The following is a 16865-nucleotide window of genomic DNA, read 5'->3' as shown; positions in this document are numbered from 1 at the left end:
AGTGCTGGGATCCCAGATTTTCATAATATATACTAATGATTTAGATGAAGGAACTAAATGTAATATCTCCAGAATTGCAGATGACATAGATGGGTGGGAGGGTGAGCTGTGAGGAGGATTCAGAGATGCTTCAGTGTGATTTGGACAAGCTGACTGAATGGCCAAATGCATGACAGAGGCAGCATAATGTGGATAAATATGAGGTTATCCACCTTGGTAGCAAAAACAGATTATCTAAATGATTATAAATTAAGAGGGGGAAATGTGCAATAAGCCTGGATGTCCTCATACACCAGTCGCTAAAAGTAAACATGCAGGTGCAGCAGGCGGTAAAGGCAGAAAATGTTATGTTGGCCTTCATTACAAGAGGATTTGAGTATAGGATCAGGAATATCTTGATATAATAACATAGGCCTTTGGTGAACCATACCTGAAATACTGTACTCAGTTTTGGTTCCTTATCTAAGGAAGAATGTTCCTTATGTTATAGAGGGAGTGTGAAGTTTACCAGACTGACTCCTGGAATGGCAGGAAGAGAGATTTAATCAGTTAGGATTATATTCACTGGAGTTTAGATGAGCGAGTGTCATAGAAATCTATAAAATTCTGCCAAGACTAGACAGGGTAAACGCAGGATTTTCCTGATGGTGGGGTGCCCAGAATTAGGGGTCATAGACTAAGGATACCTTTTGGGACTAAGATGAGGAGAAATTTTCACCCAGAGGATGGTAAGTCTGTGGAATTTGCTACCACAGAAAGCAGTTGACTCCAAAACACTACGCTTTTAAAAAGGAGCCCCTGGGCAAAGGGGATCAAAGATTATGGAGGAGGAAAGGTAGGATCAGGCTACTGAGTTGGACGATCACCCATCATAATGAATGGTGGTGCAGCAGGCAGTTTTGAAGGGCCAAATGGCCTACTCCTGCTTTCCTACTTTCTATATTTCTATTTCTCTTCATCTCCAAAACCTCCTACAGCCCTGCAACTCTCACAGATCTCTAGGCCCTTCCAAAATTTGGTTCTCTTGTGCATCTGAATTTTCTCTGTTTCAGTATTGGTAATGATGCATTCAACTGTCTAGGCTTTAAATTCTGAAATTCATTCCCTAAACTGTACTACATTTTCTCCCCCTTTTAGATGTTCACTAAAGTCCATGAATTTTGGTTACTTATCCTCATATCTCCTTACGTGGTTTAATATCAAGTTCTACTTGATGACAATCCTGTGAAGTGTCTCAGGAAATTTTATTATATTAAAACGCTGTATAAATTAATGTTATTGTTGCTGTTAAAGTTTAATTGAACAGTTCCAGGATAATTGGGAGCAGTCAACAATTACAATCTAGATTTTTTGGGGCCTTTGACATTGTGTTGCAAGAGTGAGAAGAATGATGGGAACACATGGCAACCTACGGAAGAAGATTAGGAGAGACGACTTAAAATTTGGTGGAAAAGTTAAGTTTTGAGAAAGATTTTAAAAAGTTTTATGGAACATTTAATGCATAAAAATATTGCAAATCAGAATGAGCGCTGAACGAAAGAAAATGATTTTGGAATAGAACATAAGAACATAAGAAATAGGAGCAGGAGTAGGCCATCTAGCCCTTCGAGCCTGCCCCGCCATTCAATAAGATCATGGCTAATCTGTCGTGGCTCAGTTCCACATTGCCGCCCCCTCCCCATAACCCTTAATCCCCTCGCTTATCAAAAACCCATCAACCCGCATCTTAAAAATATTTAGCGAGGCAGCCTCCACCACTTCAATGGGCAGAGAATTCCAGAGATTCACCACCCTTTGAGTGAAGAAGTTCCTCCTCAACTCCGTTCTAAACCGCCCCCACTTTATCTTGAGGCTGTGCCCCCTAGTCCTACTGTCCTTTCTGAGCGGGAAGAGTCTCTCCACCTCTATCCATCCCATTCATCATCCTATATGTCTCAATGAGATCTCCCCTCATTCTTCTAAACTCTAACGAGTACAAGCCTAGTTTATTCAGCCTCTCCTCATAGCTCAACCCCCTCAACTCCGGCAACAGCCTAGTAAACCTCCTCTGCACTCCCTCCAAGGCCAAAATATCCTTGCATAAGTACGGCGCCCAAAACTGCACACACTACTCCAGCTGCGGCCTCACCAGTGCCCTATACAGCTGCAGCAAGACCTCCCTACTTTTATATTCAATCCCCCTCGCTATGAAGGCCAGCATCCCATTAGCCTTCCTGACCACCAGCTGCACCTGCAAGCTGGGTTTTCGCGACTCATGCACAAGGACCCCGAGGTCCCTTTGCACCGTCGCCTGCTGCAGTTTTTTGCCACGTAAGTAATAGTCCTTCCTACCATTATTAAAGAACAAAGAACAACCCAGCATGGGAAACAGGCCCATCGGCCCAACAAGCCCGCGCCACCGCATCACCCTACACCTATTCTACCCTGCGTGTCTACGAATAGAACCCCTGACTTAGCCAGATTCAGGGAGAATAGTGTCAATTTGGTAAAACCAATCAGCCTAAGAGCACATCTTTGGGGTGTGGGAGGAAACCCGGAGGAGGCATCCACAGGGAGAATGCACAAACTCCCACAGACACAGGCCCAAATCCATGTATCTGCACAGCTAGCAGTGCTAGTCACCGAGCTGTTGCGGCGCCCGTCTACCGGTCCAGGATCAAGCACACACACCGACACGAAGTACTAGGCCACTCCCGGAGCCTCCAAGAGTAGCCCACGCACGACCCACCGTGTGCATGCCCCTCGTTTGACAACGAGGTGGACCTCCACCTGCGGAATAAAAGACAAAAACGTTAATCGCAAGCCTGCCTTTCCAGTGTCTCCCAAGGTTCTAACCCTTATTTAATAACCCCTACCATAACCTTCCATCCTCGTTTCACTCATGTGCCTACCTAACTGAACCTTAAACGAGTCCAACGTTCCCGCCTCCACCACCCTACTCGGTAGCGCGTTCCATACCCCCACAACTCTCTGCGTAAAGAACCTTCCTCTCGTATCCAAATTATACCTCTCCCCCCTCACCCTTAAATCATGTCCTCTTGTATTTGTAACCAATCTAGGGAGCAGTCTCTCACTATTGACTCTGTCTATTCCCTTCAGTATCTTATATACCTCTATCATGTTCCCCCTCAATCTCCGTCTTTCCAAGGAGAACAGTCCCAGTTTCTCCAACCTTTCCTCGTAACCCAGCCCCTTCATGCCAGGCAACATCCTGGTAAACCTCCTCTGCACCCTTTCCAGAGCCTCCACGTCCTTCCGGTTGTAAGGTGACCAGAACTGGACGCAGTACTCCAAATACGGTCTAACCAACGTTCTATACAACTGAAGCATTAGACGGCAGCTTTTAAACTCTATACCCCTTCCTATAAAGGCTAGCATTCCATAAGCCTTCCTGACAACATTCTCCACTTGTGTCGCAGCCTTCATGGATTTGTGAACCTGCACTCCCAGGTCCCTCTGTGTTTCTATACTCCTAATTTGTCTACCTTTAATCACATAGCTCCTCTCTACATTATTCCTTCCAAAATGCATCACCTCGCATTTGTCAGGATTAAATTCCATCTGCCACCTATCTGCCCAATGCACCAACCTATCTATATCCTGTTGTATCACCTCACAATCCACTTCAGTACCCGCCAACCCTGCCATCTTGGTGTCATCAGCAAACTTGCTGATCACACCACCTACACTCTCTTCCAAGTCATTTATGTAGACTACAAAGAGGAGAGGTCCCAGTACTGAGCCCTGCGGCACACCACTGGTCACTGGCCTCCAGCCGGACAAAGTCCCCTCCACAACTACCCTCTGTCTCCTATTACCCAGCCAGTTCTCAATCCACCTAGCTACCTGACCTCGTATCCCATGCGCCTTAACCTTTTCTACCAGCCTACCATGAGGGACTTTGTCAAACGCCTTACTGAAATCCATATAGATGACATCAACGGCTCTCCCATCGTCAACCGTTTTTGTCACCTCCTCAAAGAATTCCACCAGATTCGTAAGGCAAGACTTCGCTCTAACAAAGCCATGTTGCGTATCCCCAGTCAGACCGCAACGCTCCAAATGCTCATACATCCTACCCCTAAGTACTTTTTCCATTAATTTCCCTACCACCGATGTCAAACTCACCGGCCTATAATTTCCAGGGTTATCCCTGCTACCTTTTTTGAACAGTGGTACCACATTTGCTACCCTCCAGTCTTCTGGGACCTCACCTGTGTCCAAAGAAGAGACAAAGATTTGCGCCAGAGGCCCAGCAATTTCATCTTTCACCTCCCTAAGCAGCCTGGGATAAATACCATCAGGCCCCGGAGCTTTATCCGTCCTTACGCTACCTTAAAGCCCTAGCACTTCCTCCCTCGTAATAGATATTTCCTGCAGCTGATCCTCAGCTCCCTCTAACAGACCGCACGATTCCGAACCCCTCTCCTTCGTGAATACCGACGCAAAGTATTCATTCAGGAGCTCCCCCATTCCCTCCGACTCAATACATATCTCCCCACTTTTGTCCCTTAGAGGACCAACTTTCCCTCTAACTACTCTCTTGCTCCTAATATAGGGATAAAATGCCTTCGGATTTTCCTTAATCCTACCAGCCAAAGCCATTTCATGCCCTCTCTTCGCCCTTCTAATTCCCCTTTTTAGCTCCCTCCTACTCTCTCTATATTCCTCCAGCGCACTCTCCGTACCCAGTCGTTTCGACCTAACATACGCCTCCCTCTTCTTCCTGACCAAGTCTTCAATACCCCCTGTAATCCACGGCTCTCTAATCCTACCTTTCCCATCCTTCCGCTTAACCGGAACATACCTCCCCTGCAACCATTTCATTTTGCCCTTAAAAGCCTCCCACTTGCCAACCGTGGACTTGCCAGCTAACAGTCCCTCCCAATCAGTGTCCTGCAGCTCCCTCCTAATCCTGCCATAGTTCGCCTTTCCCCAGTTCAGCACACTCCCATTCGGCTGGCACTCGTCCCTTTCCATTTTTATCCTAAAGTAGACGGACTTGTAGTCACTATTAGCCACATGTTCGCCTACCTCTACCTCTCCCACCTGCCCCGGCTCATTACCCAACACTAAATCCAGTATAGCCCCTCCCCTAGTCGGACTAGTTACATACTGCTCTAGAGACCCTTCCAAAACACATTTCACAAACTCCTCTCCCTCCGTACACCCAGCTCTAGGCACCTTCCAATTCACTCCAGGAAGATTAAAGTCACCCACTACAACCACCCTATTCTTCCTGCACCTATCCAAAATGCCCCTGCAAATGCCTTCCTCCACTGACCTCGGGCTGTTGGGTGGCCTATAATACACCCCTAGCAACGTAATCTCTCCCTTTTTATTCCTCAACTCCACCCACAGTGACTCAATCCCTATCTCTTCTATATTGTCCTCCCTCTGCACTACTGCGATGCTTTCCTTGACTAACAGTGCCACCCCTCCACCTCTCTTCAACCCTCCACTGTCACACCTAAAACACTTGTACCCAGGAACATTCAGCTGCCAGTCCTGCCCTTCCCTTAACCATGTCTCTGTTACAGCCACCACATCTAACTGCCTCACAAACATCAAGGCCCTAAGCTCATCCATTTTCCCTGCCACACTCCTAGCATTGAAACAGACACAGTTCAACCCACAAGTGTCCCTCGGAACCTCCTTCTCCCTGATACTTTTCCTTTCACCCGACTCTCTCCCAGCCACCTCCCCACCCCCCCTCCATATTAGTTTAAACCCTTCATAAACACCCCAGCTAACCTCCCCGCTAAGACATTAGTTCCCCTCCCGTTCAAATTCTCCCCACCCCTCCTGTACAATTGCCCTTCTCTCCTACCTTCTCTCCAAATTCCCTCTACCCTGTCCGTTACATCCTTGGTGTATTCCTACCAAAGTGGACCACCTCACACTTGCCAACATTAAATTCCATTTGCCAGTTCCTGGCCCATTCGCCCAGCCTATCTAGATCCTTCTGCAGACTCTCCACACCCTCCATGCAATTTGCCGTTCCACCAATCTTGGTGTCATCAGCAAATTTCGACAACATACACTCAGTTCCCTCCTCCAGATCATCTATATAAATGGTAAATAGCTGAGGCCCCAGCACCGACCCCTGGGGCACTCCACTAGTCACCAACCGCCAATCCGAATAGCACCCATTAACCCCCACTCTCTGCCTCCTATTTGACAACCAATCCTCTATCCACGCTAACACCCTACCCCCAACTCCATGCCCCTTACCTTCTGCAATAACCTCTTGTGAGGTACCTTGTCAAACGCCTTCTGAAAATCAAGAAAGACCACACCCACCGGCTCTCTTCTATCCACCGCCCTAGACACATCCTCATAGAACTCCAATAAATTTGTCAGACACGACTTCCCCTTAACGAAACCGTGCTGCGTCTGCTCTATCAAGCAATTCCCCTCAAGATGCCTCGCTATTTCCTCCTTGATGACGAATTCTAACAGCCAACAAATGTTCGATCAAAGAGGTGAATTTTAGAGAATATCTCAAAGGAAAGATTGGTGGTGAGACAGAGAGATTTAGGCAGGAAATTCCAGAGTCTGTGGCCTAGATGGATGATGGCAAGCTACCAGTAATAGGTGACATGAACAATCGACTGGAGTCCAAAGAACTAACAGATGATCTGGGAATGACTAGTTGTAGGTCTAAGTGAGGTTATTAAGAAAGGGAAAAGCTATGAAGGCAATTAAACACAATGATGAAAATATTACATTGTAGACAGTGGGATACTGGGAGTCAATTCAGAATTCTAAAAGTGTAATGGGGGAAACTTTGGCGCATTTAATGGACAAGCAATGTGGCAACACTCGGAGGTCGAACTGGGCATCATCAACATACATGTAGAAGCTAACCTGCATGTCCAATAGACAGCATGTGGCTAAATACAAGGCAAATGGTGAGAGGAGATGGGAGTGGAAAGATAAGTTATTACTGGAGATGTTACTATAATTGGATTGGTATGAATGGAACCAAATCACGGCTAACCCAACGAGCAGAACAAATGAAGGAAAATACTGGGGGAGGCTAAGGTGACTGACTATGCCAAAGGCTGAGATGAGATAGCATAAGCCACCCCAGTCAATGAGCATATTTTGTTTTACATTAATGAGAAACAATTCAATGCAGTAGCTGGGGTGAAACTTGATTAGAGATTCGAACATGAAAGTGACAAACAGTTGGCATAAATGTTTAAGAACCCATTAAGGTAAGGGTAATAGGGTGGTGGTCTGCAAAGAGAAGGGGACAAGAATGGGATTTTTGAAAAAGGATGATGCTAATCGTTTGAATGTTTAGGGGATCCAAGAAGTTGGAATCTTTCATAACATCAGCTTGTGTGAGAGCTAGGAAGAAAAGCTGGCTGTCAGAAATTTAGTAAGAATTACTAAGTTTACTAAGATTTAGTCAGAATGGGGTCAATGTAGCAGAGTATAAGTTCAGAAATAGCATGAAGGAAGATAGAAGAGAGAATGAGAGAATCCTTCCACACTGATGCTATAGTTAAGAAAGTCCACCAATGCCTCTACAATCTCAGGAAGCTAATGAAATTTGGCATATCTGCTACAATTCTCACCAACTTTTACAGATGCACCATAGTAAGCACTCTTTCGGTTACATCACAGCTTGGTATGCCTCCTGCTCTGTCCAAGACCACAAGACGCAGTTCACGCCTTCCATGGGGCTGGGGTGCATTACTGACCCTAATAATCACATTTTAATTTGATGTTTTCAAGTTTCCTTTGTACTTTGATTTTGTTCAGGCTATTCCCCTTTCTTTTGGGGAACTGCTCCTTTTACTTTGTCCTGATTTATGATTAGTGGATGAGGTGGAGGTGTTCTTGTGGGCTGCAAAAAGACATTGATAGGATGCAGAACTGGGCAGAAAAATGGCAGATGGAGTTTAACCCTGATATGTGCGAGGTGATTAATTTTGGTAAGACAAACTTGAATGCGGATTACAGGGTCAACGGGATGCTTCTGAGGAATATTGAGGAGCAGAGAGATCTTGGGGTTCATATCCACAGATCTCTGAAGGTTGCCACTCAAATGGACAGAGCCGTGAAGAAGGCTTATAGTGTGTTAGCGTTTATTAACAGGGGGTTTGCGTTTAAGAGCCGTGGTCTCTGGAAGGTAGTTGCAGTTAGGACTATTACAATTTGAAGGAATCATTCAGAGGAAAAGTTCCTGTTGAAATTGAACCCTGTGGCTCCTTTAACCTATTCACTATATTCTGAGAGAGTGACTGCTGTCAATGCTACTGCCATTAAAGATGGCCACCAAGATCCTTAGTATCAGGGGGAGTAGATAGGGTAAGTACATGGGGTTTTAGTGACAGGGACTGGGTGGTATTGTGGTCAGTGCAGGCTTGATGGGCCGAATGGCCTCCTTCTGCACTGTAGGATTCTATGTTTGCTTACACATGTTAAGTCATTAAAGAGGGGAGAACTAAGAACATAAGAAATAGGAGCAGGAGAAGGCCATCTAGCCCTTCGAGCCTGCTCCGCCATTCAATAAGATCATGGCTGATCTGAAGTGGATTAGTTCCACTTTCCCGCTTTCTCCCCATAACCCTTAATTCCCTTGTCTATCAAAAACCCATCAACCCGTGACTTAAATATATTTAGCGAGGTAGCCTCCGCCACTTCAACGGGCAGAGAATTCCAGAGATTCGCCACCTTTGAGTGAAGAATTTCCTCCTCAACTCTGTTCTAAACTGCCCCCCCCTTATCTTGAGGCTGTGCCCTCTAGTCCTGCTGTCCTTTCTGAGCAGGAAGAATCTCTCTACCTCTACCCTATCCATCCCTTTCATTATCTTATACATCTCTATAAGATCCCCCCTCAGCCTTCTAAACTCCAACGAGTACAGACCCAGTCTATTTAGTCTCTCTTCATAGTCTAACCCCCTCATCTCCGGAATCAGCCTAGTGAACCTCCTCTGCACTCCCTCCAAGGCCAAAATATCCTTGCGCAAGTGCGGCGACCAAAACTGCATACAGTACTCCAGCAGCGGCCTCACCAGTGCCCTGTACAGTTGCAGCAAGACCTCCCTGCTTTTATATTCTATCCCCCTCGCTATAAAGGCCAGCATTCCATTCGCCTTTTTGATCACCTGCTGCACCTGCAGGCTGGGTTTTTGCGACTCATGCACAAGGACCCCCAGGTCCCTCTGCGCCGTAGCATGCTGCAGCTTTTCGCCCTTTAAATAGTAATCCCTCCTACTATTATTCCAGCCAAAGTGGATAACGTCACACTTGCTAACATTGTACTCCATCTGCCAGGTCCTCACCCACTCGCTCAGCCTATCCAGATCCCTCTGCAGACTTTCCACACCCTCCGCACAATTTGCTTTTCCACTCATCTTTGTGTCATCAGCAAATTTCATCACCCTACACTCAGCCCCCTCCTCCAGATCATCTACATAAATGATAAATAGCTGAGGCCCCAGCACCGATCCCTGCGACAGTCCACTAGTCACCAACCGCCAGTCAAAATAGCACCCATTGATACCAACTCTCTGCCTCCTGTTAGACAACTAATCCTCTATCCACGCTAACACCTTACCCCCAACTCCATGTCCCCTAACCTTCTGAAGCAACCTTTTGTGTGGCACCTTATCAAATGCCTTTTGAAAAAAAATCGAGAAACACCACATCCACTGGTTCCCCTCTGTTTACTGCACTAGTCACATCCTCATAGAAATCCAATAAATTCGTCAAACAGGACTTCTCCTTCACGAATCCGTGCTATTTGGAGAAAATATTCCACTGGCTGGAGGGTTAATAACCTTAAATCAAGTTCTCTGCTAATGAGCAAAAGCAGCATGGTTTGTTTTTAAAAAAAGTCACATTGAGTTGTTGATCTGGAAAGCACCGTCGGTAAGGGTGGTGGAAACAGATTCAGTAGTAGCTTTCAAAAGGGAATTGAATACATGAAAGAAAAGTTCTGCATCTCATTGATGAGAAAGTAGGAAAGTGGGACTAATAGGTTGGCAATTTCAAAGAGCTGGCACAGAGGAATTAGGCCAAATGGTCTCATTCTAAACTGTAATACACTATGCAAATAGAGGTAATGATATTTGGTTGTCTTGCAGAGTCAACAGGGACGATGTTATCTGAGGTAAGCAAGTCAGGAAATAGATTGGTGAGGTTAACCTCAAACAGGCACTGGTGGGAAAGTTGATGAGAGAGGTGGACAATTGAGGTTGCTTGTAGGGAGGCAAAAGTGAAAGAATGTCATAAAAAGTACAGAGGTAGCTCTGGATTACCCAAGGCAGATTCAAGCTTGGGACAGTGGTAGGATAACAGGAACATAAGAAATAAGAACAAAAACTCAAAAATAAAAAATTAGGAAAAGAGTGATGGGTTTGTGAGAGATTTGGGGTTCAAACTGCCCAAGAGGAAAATGAATGCTGGCATGACTGGGTGACAGAAAGGGAGAAGACGTATAGAAAAGTCAGGCATCTAAAGAGATAACAAGATAGACAGAATACATTGAGACTCAACGTGGCAGCCAAAACATACTCGAATGAGCACAGTGAATTAGCAAAATTTGGGTATGACCAAGGTTAGAAGAGGCATAATGTGATAGTGAACAGAAATTCAGATCCAAATTATACCAAATCTTCAAAAAATTGTTACACTTTGTATTCAAGGTACATTATTTTATTTTTTTAAACTCGTTCATGGAAATATCAGCATCAGTTAAGGCCAACATTTATTGCCCATCCCTAATCATCCTTGCTAGACCGCTTCAGAAGAGAGTCAAGCGAGGTAGGGATGGCAGATTTCCTTCCGAAAAGAACCAGATTTTTTTTAGCTGCCATGGTGCGATTTGAACCTGCAGCATTAGCCCAGGCATCTGGATTGTCAGTCCAATGACATTACCACAATGCCATCATCTCCCTGTTATTACAATTGATCAAATTAATATGTTGCCCCACATAAAAACTAAGCACACTACAAAGCAAAATTGATTACTTCACCAAAAAAAAATCCCCCCCACCATTGACCTCTCTTCCAAGTTCAAAGGGCAGGCAGTTTTTAACACAGTCATTTTCTAAGCAATTTCCTGTTCAGTATACAGCTCTCCCTAGATAGTGAAGCAAAGGTTGTTTAGAAAAATACAGGTTGCTCAAGAACAGAGTTGAAACTGTTGCAAGCACTGTCAGCAGAAACAATGGGTAAAGAGAGGGGGTGACACATAACAAATGAGAGTCTAGTCTAAATGGTATGGGAGAGAACACAAGGCAGGACAATCTTGCAGAGATTTTCTGGGATAAAACATTTAAGACCATTTTAAAAATGGTAGTCTGAAGCACAGACAGTAATGATGGGCCTATAAGATCAAAATCTTTTTTATAGGTTGAACGAAGGCCAAAGATTAGAAAACTGAAAGTCCATAATAGAATTAGAGGAAAATGAGTGGGAGGAGGCCTGTGTGAATCATAAGCCTGAATCTGTTAGCCTGTTCCAAGTTCAGTCATTCTGCTAGCAATAAAGGGATGGTGTAAGCAAAATGTTTTGACCTTATTGCTGTTTAGACTTATCAAAAACTAGAGGTTAAAAGTTTATTAGTGTCAGAAGTGTGCTTAATTAACATTACAATGAAGTTACTATGAAAATCGTCTTGTCGCCACACTCTGGTGCCTGTTCAGGTACACCAAGAGAGAATTTAGCGTGGCCAACGTGCCTAACCAGCACATCTTTCGAACTGTGGCTGGAAACTGGAGCACCCTGAGGAAACACATGCTGACATGGGGGAACATGCAGATTCCACAGTGACCCAGGCTGGAAATTCAATCCAAGTGCCTGGTGCTGTGAGGCAGCAGTGTCACCTACATAAATAAATTAGTGAGATTAAGCTGGTGAGAAAGTTGATGAGGCAAGGTGTGCAATTGAGGTTGCTTGTAGGGTGCCAGAAGTGAAAAAATGCCATAAAAAGTACAGACATGTTACTCCATGGGTGCCACAGTGGCTCGCATTGCTGCCTCAGCACCACGGACAGCCAGCTACGAGATTTTCACAGTAACTTCATTGTAGTGCTAATGTAACCTTAATTGTGACACCAGTAAATAAGCTTAATTAGGAAGAAAACTATTGCGCAACTGGAGTATACTTTTGCAATGCAATTACCCCCTCACTTCACTTTGGACACTGACCCCCATTCGAATACTGCCGGTAATACCCCAGAACCGGCCAATCCCAGCGAGCCGCGGATCGCGGGCCGGCCAATCCCAGCCAGCTGTGGGCCGGCCAATCCCAACTAGCGAGCGGCCGACCGGCCAATCGCAGCGGCCCGCGTGCTCCTGAGGCAGCAGCAACAACCCGGAAGTGTGGGGCTTTCCTTTCGCTGTCACGCGGTGTTTGTTGTGATTCCGTTGCGCTGTGTGATTGACTGAAGCTTTGGGGGCGGGGCTGCGGCCTCCAGAGATGTCAGCTGACAGCACGCGACACCGGCCACTAACGACCATCCCGTCCCCCACTTACCACATCACAAGCGAACTTGACCCCGCTCACCTTTACCAGCCTCAGCTATCGCCGCCTGCTGCATCTACCTCGCACGCGTCACCCTTGCGGGCGTTAAGGACGGTTCAAACTCAACTGGCTCGCGCTCATGCCAATCAAAATTCAGCCAATAACATCCTGGCGGCTTTTCCCTTAGCCCCCTGATTGGCCGAATCACACAACAGTGAGAGCTGGATGGCCCGCCCACTGATGGCGACGCCATCGCCCCATTGGCCCAGTCAGCCGTCACTCAGACAGGCCGCCGCCCCCTCCCCCGCCAGTTTGGTAGTTTTTGCAGCCCAGACTTTGGACATAATTAAATAATTAAATGTACAACTCAGTGCGGCCGAGCTCGCGTTGCGGTTACTAAGAGAAGCAGAGTATCGGGGACACGATGTGATAAAACTAGACTGACAAGATTAGACTAGACTTACCTATGAGCTCGGCGATTGCGCTGAAAGGCCAGGTGTGACTGGTCGAGTTCGTGTGTAAGTAGGTGGGGCTCATCTGAAGAGCAAAAATAAAACATCGTCATGCGTTACTCGGCAGACGTGCAACTCTGCTCCGCCGGATTGCGGGTTCGGTTGTTTCGGGTATCTTTCCAGCTTACCGCACTGAGGCGAATCCCATGCTCGCTCAGCCTCGCCATGTTTGCTCAAGAGTTCCCCGTTTCCCAGGTGAGGGCGCAACGTTGTCAACGGCGGTGGAATGCCGTACAACATGGCACCTTCCATCAACGGGTTATGTGCGAGATGGCCAAATACTTCCTGAGGGGCGGGGGCGTAAAATGGGGCGTCTCCCATCAATGGGGGAACTGCTGTACAACGTAAAGTGGGGAGCAAGGATGCCGTACAACGTGGCGCCTCCCTTTCGATGGCGGAACTGCCGTACAACGTAATGCGTGCGAGAGCGGGGATGCCGTACAATGTGGAATCTCCCCATAAACTTCCGTACAGCGCATTGCTTCCTGACAGGACGCCGTACAACCTTTGCACAGTGTATTTTCATCAACTAACTTAAAATCATTATCTAAAATTCAATTCTGCGTTTTACTTTGAAATTTAGGATATGTTTTGGAAATAGCAGTTTTTGTTATTCTTCCCTCAGGGAAGGGAGCGGGATATTTTGGGAAGAGAGTGGTGAGCAGCGGATGCGCCGCAGTGACAGTAGAAGAAAGAATTGCGAGCTCACCTTCCTGTTGGGCGGCAGTTAAAAGTATCATTGTTAACATCTCAGCCATGACTTCAAGGCAATCCCTGAAATCGTTCATGCAGATGTCCTCCATTTAGTCATTCACAATATTGCCCAGATCAGTTAGACATCACGGCACTTAGCAGTAGTTTGACAAATATCCATTGAGGATCTGCCTCCGGGCACAGAACTCCATTAGATTTATGCATTTTTAAACATCGGAACTCCATAAGGAAACCTGTCTATTGCATTTAAACATGTTGGTGAGGCTGTGTTTACAATACTGTGTGATTAAAGCAAAGGCTTCGTCAATACTTGGTGTTTGGTTGAAGGGGCTATAGGAACCAAACAACCAACCAAATAATAGGATTACTGCTCGCATCGAGAATAAACATCGATATGGCGTTGATGGACTGAAAACTATTTGGCCTGTCATTTGTGTATAATTAAACACAAATTGGGATGAGGTATGATATGACCAATTTCCAGATGAGGTCCATAATTTGCCTTCAGTTCCATCACTTCAACTTTACATAACTGTCTCTAATGAGGGACTTTATCTAATGTGTATCAAATAACATGTATCGATAATCCTCAGTCCACTATTTTAGCAAACGCTTCTCAAAACCTCGAGGTTAGTCAGTTAGAACCTAACGAGCTTATCTTTGGGAATACTGTTTTCAAATTCCTGCTGGCTTTCTGATCAGACGAAAGGGTTTTCAGTCACTCCTCTTGTTAATTATACTCTAGTAATTTCCTGACGACAGTAAAGATAACTGACCTGTAACTCCTTGAGTTTCCCCCTCTGCATTCTTAAATAATACAATAAGTTTAATTTTCCTATCTACAGAAATGGTTCCCAATTCAGAAGAACTTTGGAAAAATCGTAGGGGACCTTCAAACTTTTAAGAACATAAGAAATAGGAGGAGTAGTAGGCCAACTAGCCCTTCGAGCCTGCCCCGCCATTCAATAAGATCATGGCTGATCTGTCGTGGCTCAATTCCACATTCCCGCCCTCTCCCCATAACCCTTAATCCCCTCTCTCATCAAAAACCCATCAACCCACGTCTTAAAAATATTTAGCGAGGCAGCCTCCACCACTTCAACGGGCAGAGAATTCCAGAGATTCACCACCCTTTGAGTGAAGAAGTTCCTCCTCAACTCTGTTCTAAACCGCCCCCCCTTTATCTTGAGGCTATGCCCCCTAGTCCTACTATCCTTTCTGAGCGGGAAGAGTCTCTCCACCTCTATCCTATCCATCCCATTCATCATCTTATACGTCTCAATGAGATCTCCCCTCATTCTTCTAAACTCTAACGAGTACAAGCCTAGTTTATTCAGTCTCTCCTCATAGCTCAACCCCCTCAACTCCGGCATCAGCCTAGTAAACCTCCTCTGCACTCCCTCCAAGGCCAAAATATCCTTGCGTAAGTACAGCGCCCAAAACTGCACACAGTACTCCAGCTGCGGCCTCACCAATGCCCTATACAGCCGCAGCAAGACCTCCCTACTTTTATATTCAATCCCCCTCGGTCACTTTCCTCTTAAAATCCTGGAATGGGAAATATCTTCTCCTGGGCATTTAACACTCTAGTGCAATTAGGTTCTTCAATGTTATTTTGCTTGTTATTTTTGATGTTTATGTCTAATTCAATTCTAGTTTTATGATGTCTCAATTACCTTCTTCCTATGCTGTAAATACTGAGAAATTATTCAACTTCTCCATTTCCAATATCACTTATTAGTTTGAGGCTCACATTTCTCCTGGTCACCCTATTATCTTCAAAGTATTGATTTTTATACCCTAGCAAGTTTCTTTTAGTAGCTTCTTTTATAGTCCTGTTTTGTCACTTTTCATGTTTTTTTTCTCTGTTGCAAGGATGTGTTTTTGGTTTTATATTGTCCCTTAACTGTTTTTCTTTTCAAAATAAAACTCTTGAGGAAATTAATAAGATCAATTTATACACTTAAGTAGCAAATCATCTACGTTGTACACAACTTTAAAATTCTTGCATTATGTCTCAAAGGAATGTAATTCATTTTTAATTATTCCACTTTGGCAGTTTGAGGGTGGAATGAATTCAGGTACTTCTATACTGAACAATCATGGTTTGTAAGATTAGTGTTAGGGACTGCAATATTCTCCAGTTTTGAATTCACATCAACGTAAAGACTTCTAATTTGGGTGCATAAAATATTTTGCTCGTCTTAACCCAAACATCAAAAACCTACTGTTCTCTATTAGTATAAATTTTCCCACGACTGTCTCTCAGGAAACAGTTATTAAAGCAATACATCTAACTGCTGCCTCAGGTTCAATTCCAGCATCACATGACTCTGTAGAGTTTGAACATTCTCTCCATGTCTGCATGGGTTTCCTCCCACACTCAAGATGTGCAGGTTTGGTTGATTGGCTATGCTTAATTGCACCTTGTCAGGGAGATGGACAGGATAAGTATTTGGGGTTACAGGGATAGGGCCTGGATGGGACTTTTGTCAGTGCAGGCTTGATTGGATGAATGGCTTCCTTCACTACTGTAGAGGTTCTATGACCTGGTGTTATGTCCCTTGCCAAACTCCTTGTGTGACGTTTGTATTCACATTTTGTTTAGGAAAGATTGGTTAGGCCAGCACTTATTACCCATGATTCCCATTTCTTATGAACAAATAAAAGCATTGCTCAATTTATGGCAAAAAACTAAAATTGAGGTGAAATTAATTCTAAATTTGCTCTCTAATTGGATATGCAAATATTGTATTTTTATTTATAACCTGGTAATACTTTGTAATCTTTTGATCAGTTGTAGGATGTGCTTTTGAGTCATCTGCCACTAACAAAAAAACTTATTTAACAATTTCAAAATACAAAAATATCACCTATAAAAGTGAACTTTATGCTGGAAACGGAAATGTCACTTCCCTGTCATGAGCTCTGGATTTGAATTTATGGTTCACATCAACCTATCACTAGCTTCCAACCATTAAGCCACAAGCCCAACCCACCCTTAACTTGTCATTTCCTAACACCAATGCCCTTCCCTCAATTCAAGGCTATCAGATCAGTATCTGGGTATATCAGAAGCATTCAGACAACTCACCAGTCTGTCCTCCAATACTAGTAAACTGCACATAATCCTGACCTTCCATACCCCAA

At 44.9% G+C, this 16865-nt stretch overlaps 1 protein-coding gene across 1 annotated transcript in view; it reads right to left on the bottom strand.

Annotated features, from left to right (window-relative positions):
• The window catches only part of LOC145342203 (MORC family CW-type zinc finger protein 4-like), a 143866-nt gene extending 130268 nt beyond the window's left edge, over nt 1–13598 (bottom strand). The window contains exons 1-2 of the mRNA XM_080187555.1: nt 13130–13598; nt 12954–13026 (exon numbers count right to left, since the gene is read on the bottom strand). Coding sequence (XP_080043681.1) covers nt 12954–13026; nt 13130–13168 — 112 coding nt within the window. The 5' untranslated portion in view covers nt 13169–13598. The remainder of the gene's footprint in view (nt 1–12953; nt 13027–13129) is intronic.
• Between the last annotated feature and the right edge of the window lie 3267 nt (nt 13599–16865).

The sequence above is a fragment of the Carcharhinus amblyrhynchos genome, chromosome 4 (genome assembly GCF_965287045.1).
Source record: "Carcharhinus amblyrhynchos chromosome 4, sCarAmb.v2.hapA, whole genome shotgun sequence".
NCBI lineage: Eukaryota > Metazoa > Chordata > Chondrichthyes > Carcharhiniformes > Carcharhinidae > Carcharhinus > Carcharhinus amblyrhynchos.
Note: the sequence above shows the minus strand (reverse complement) of the source record. Positions and strands in the feature narration are given on the sequence as shown.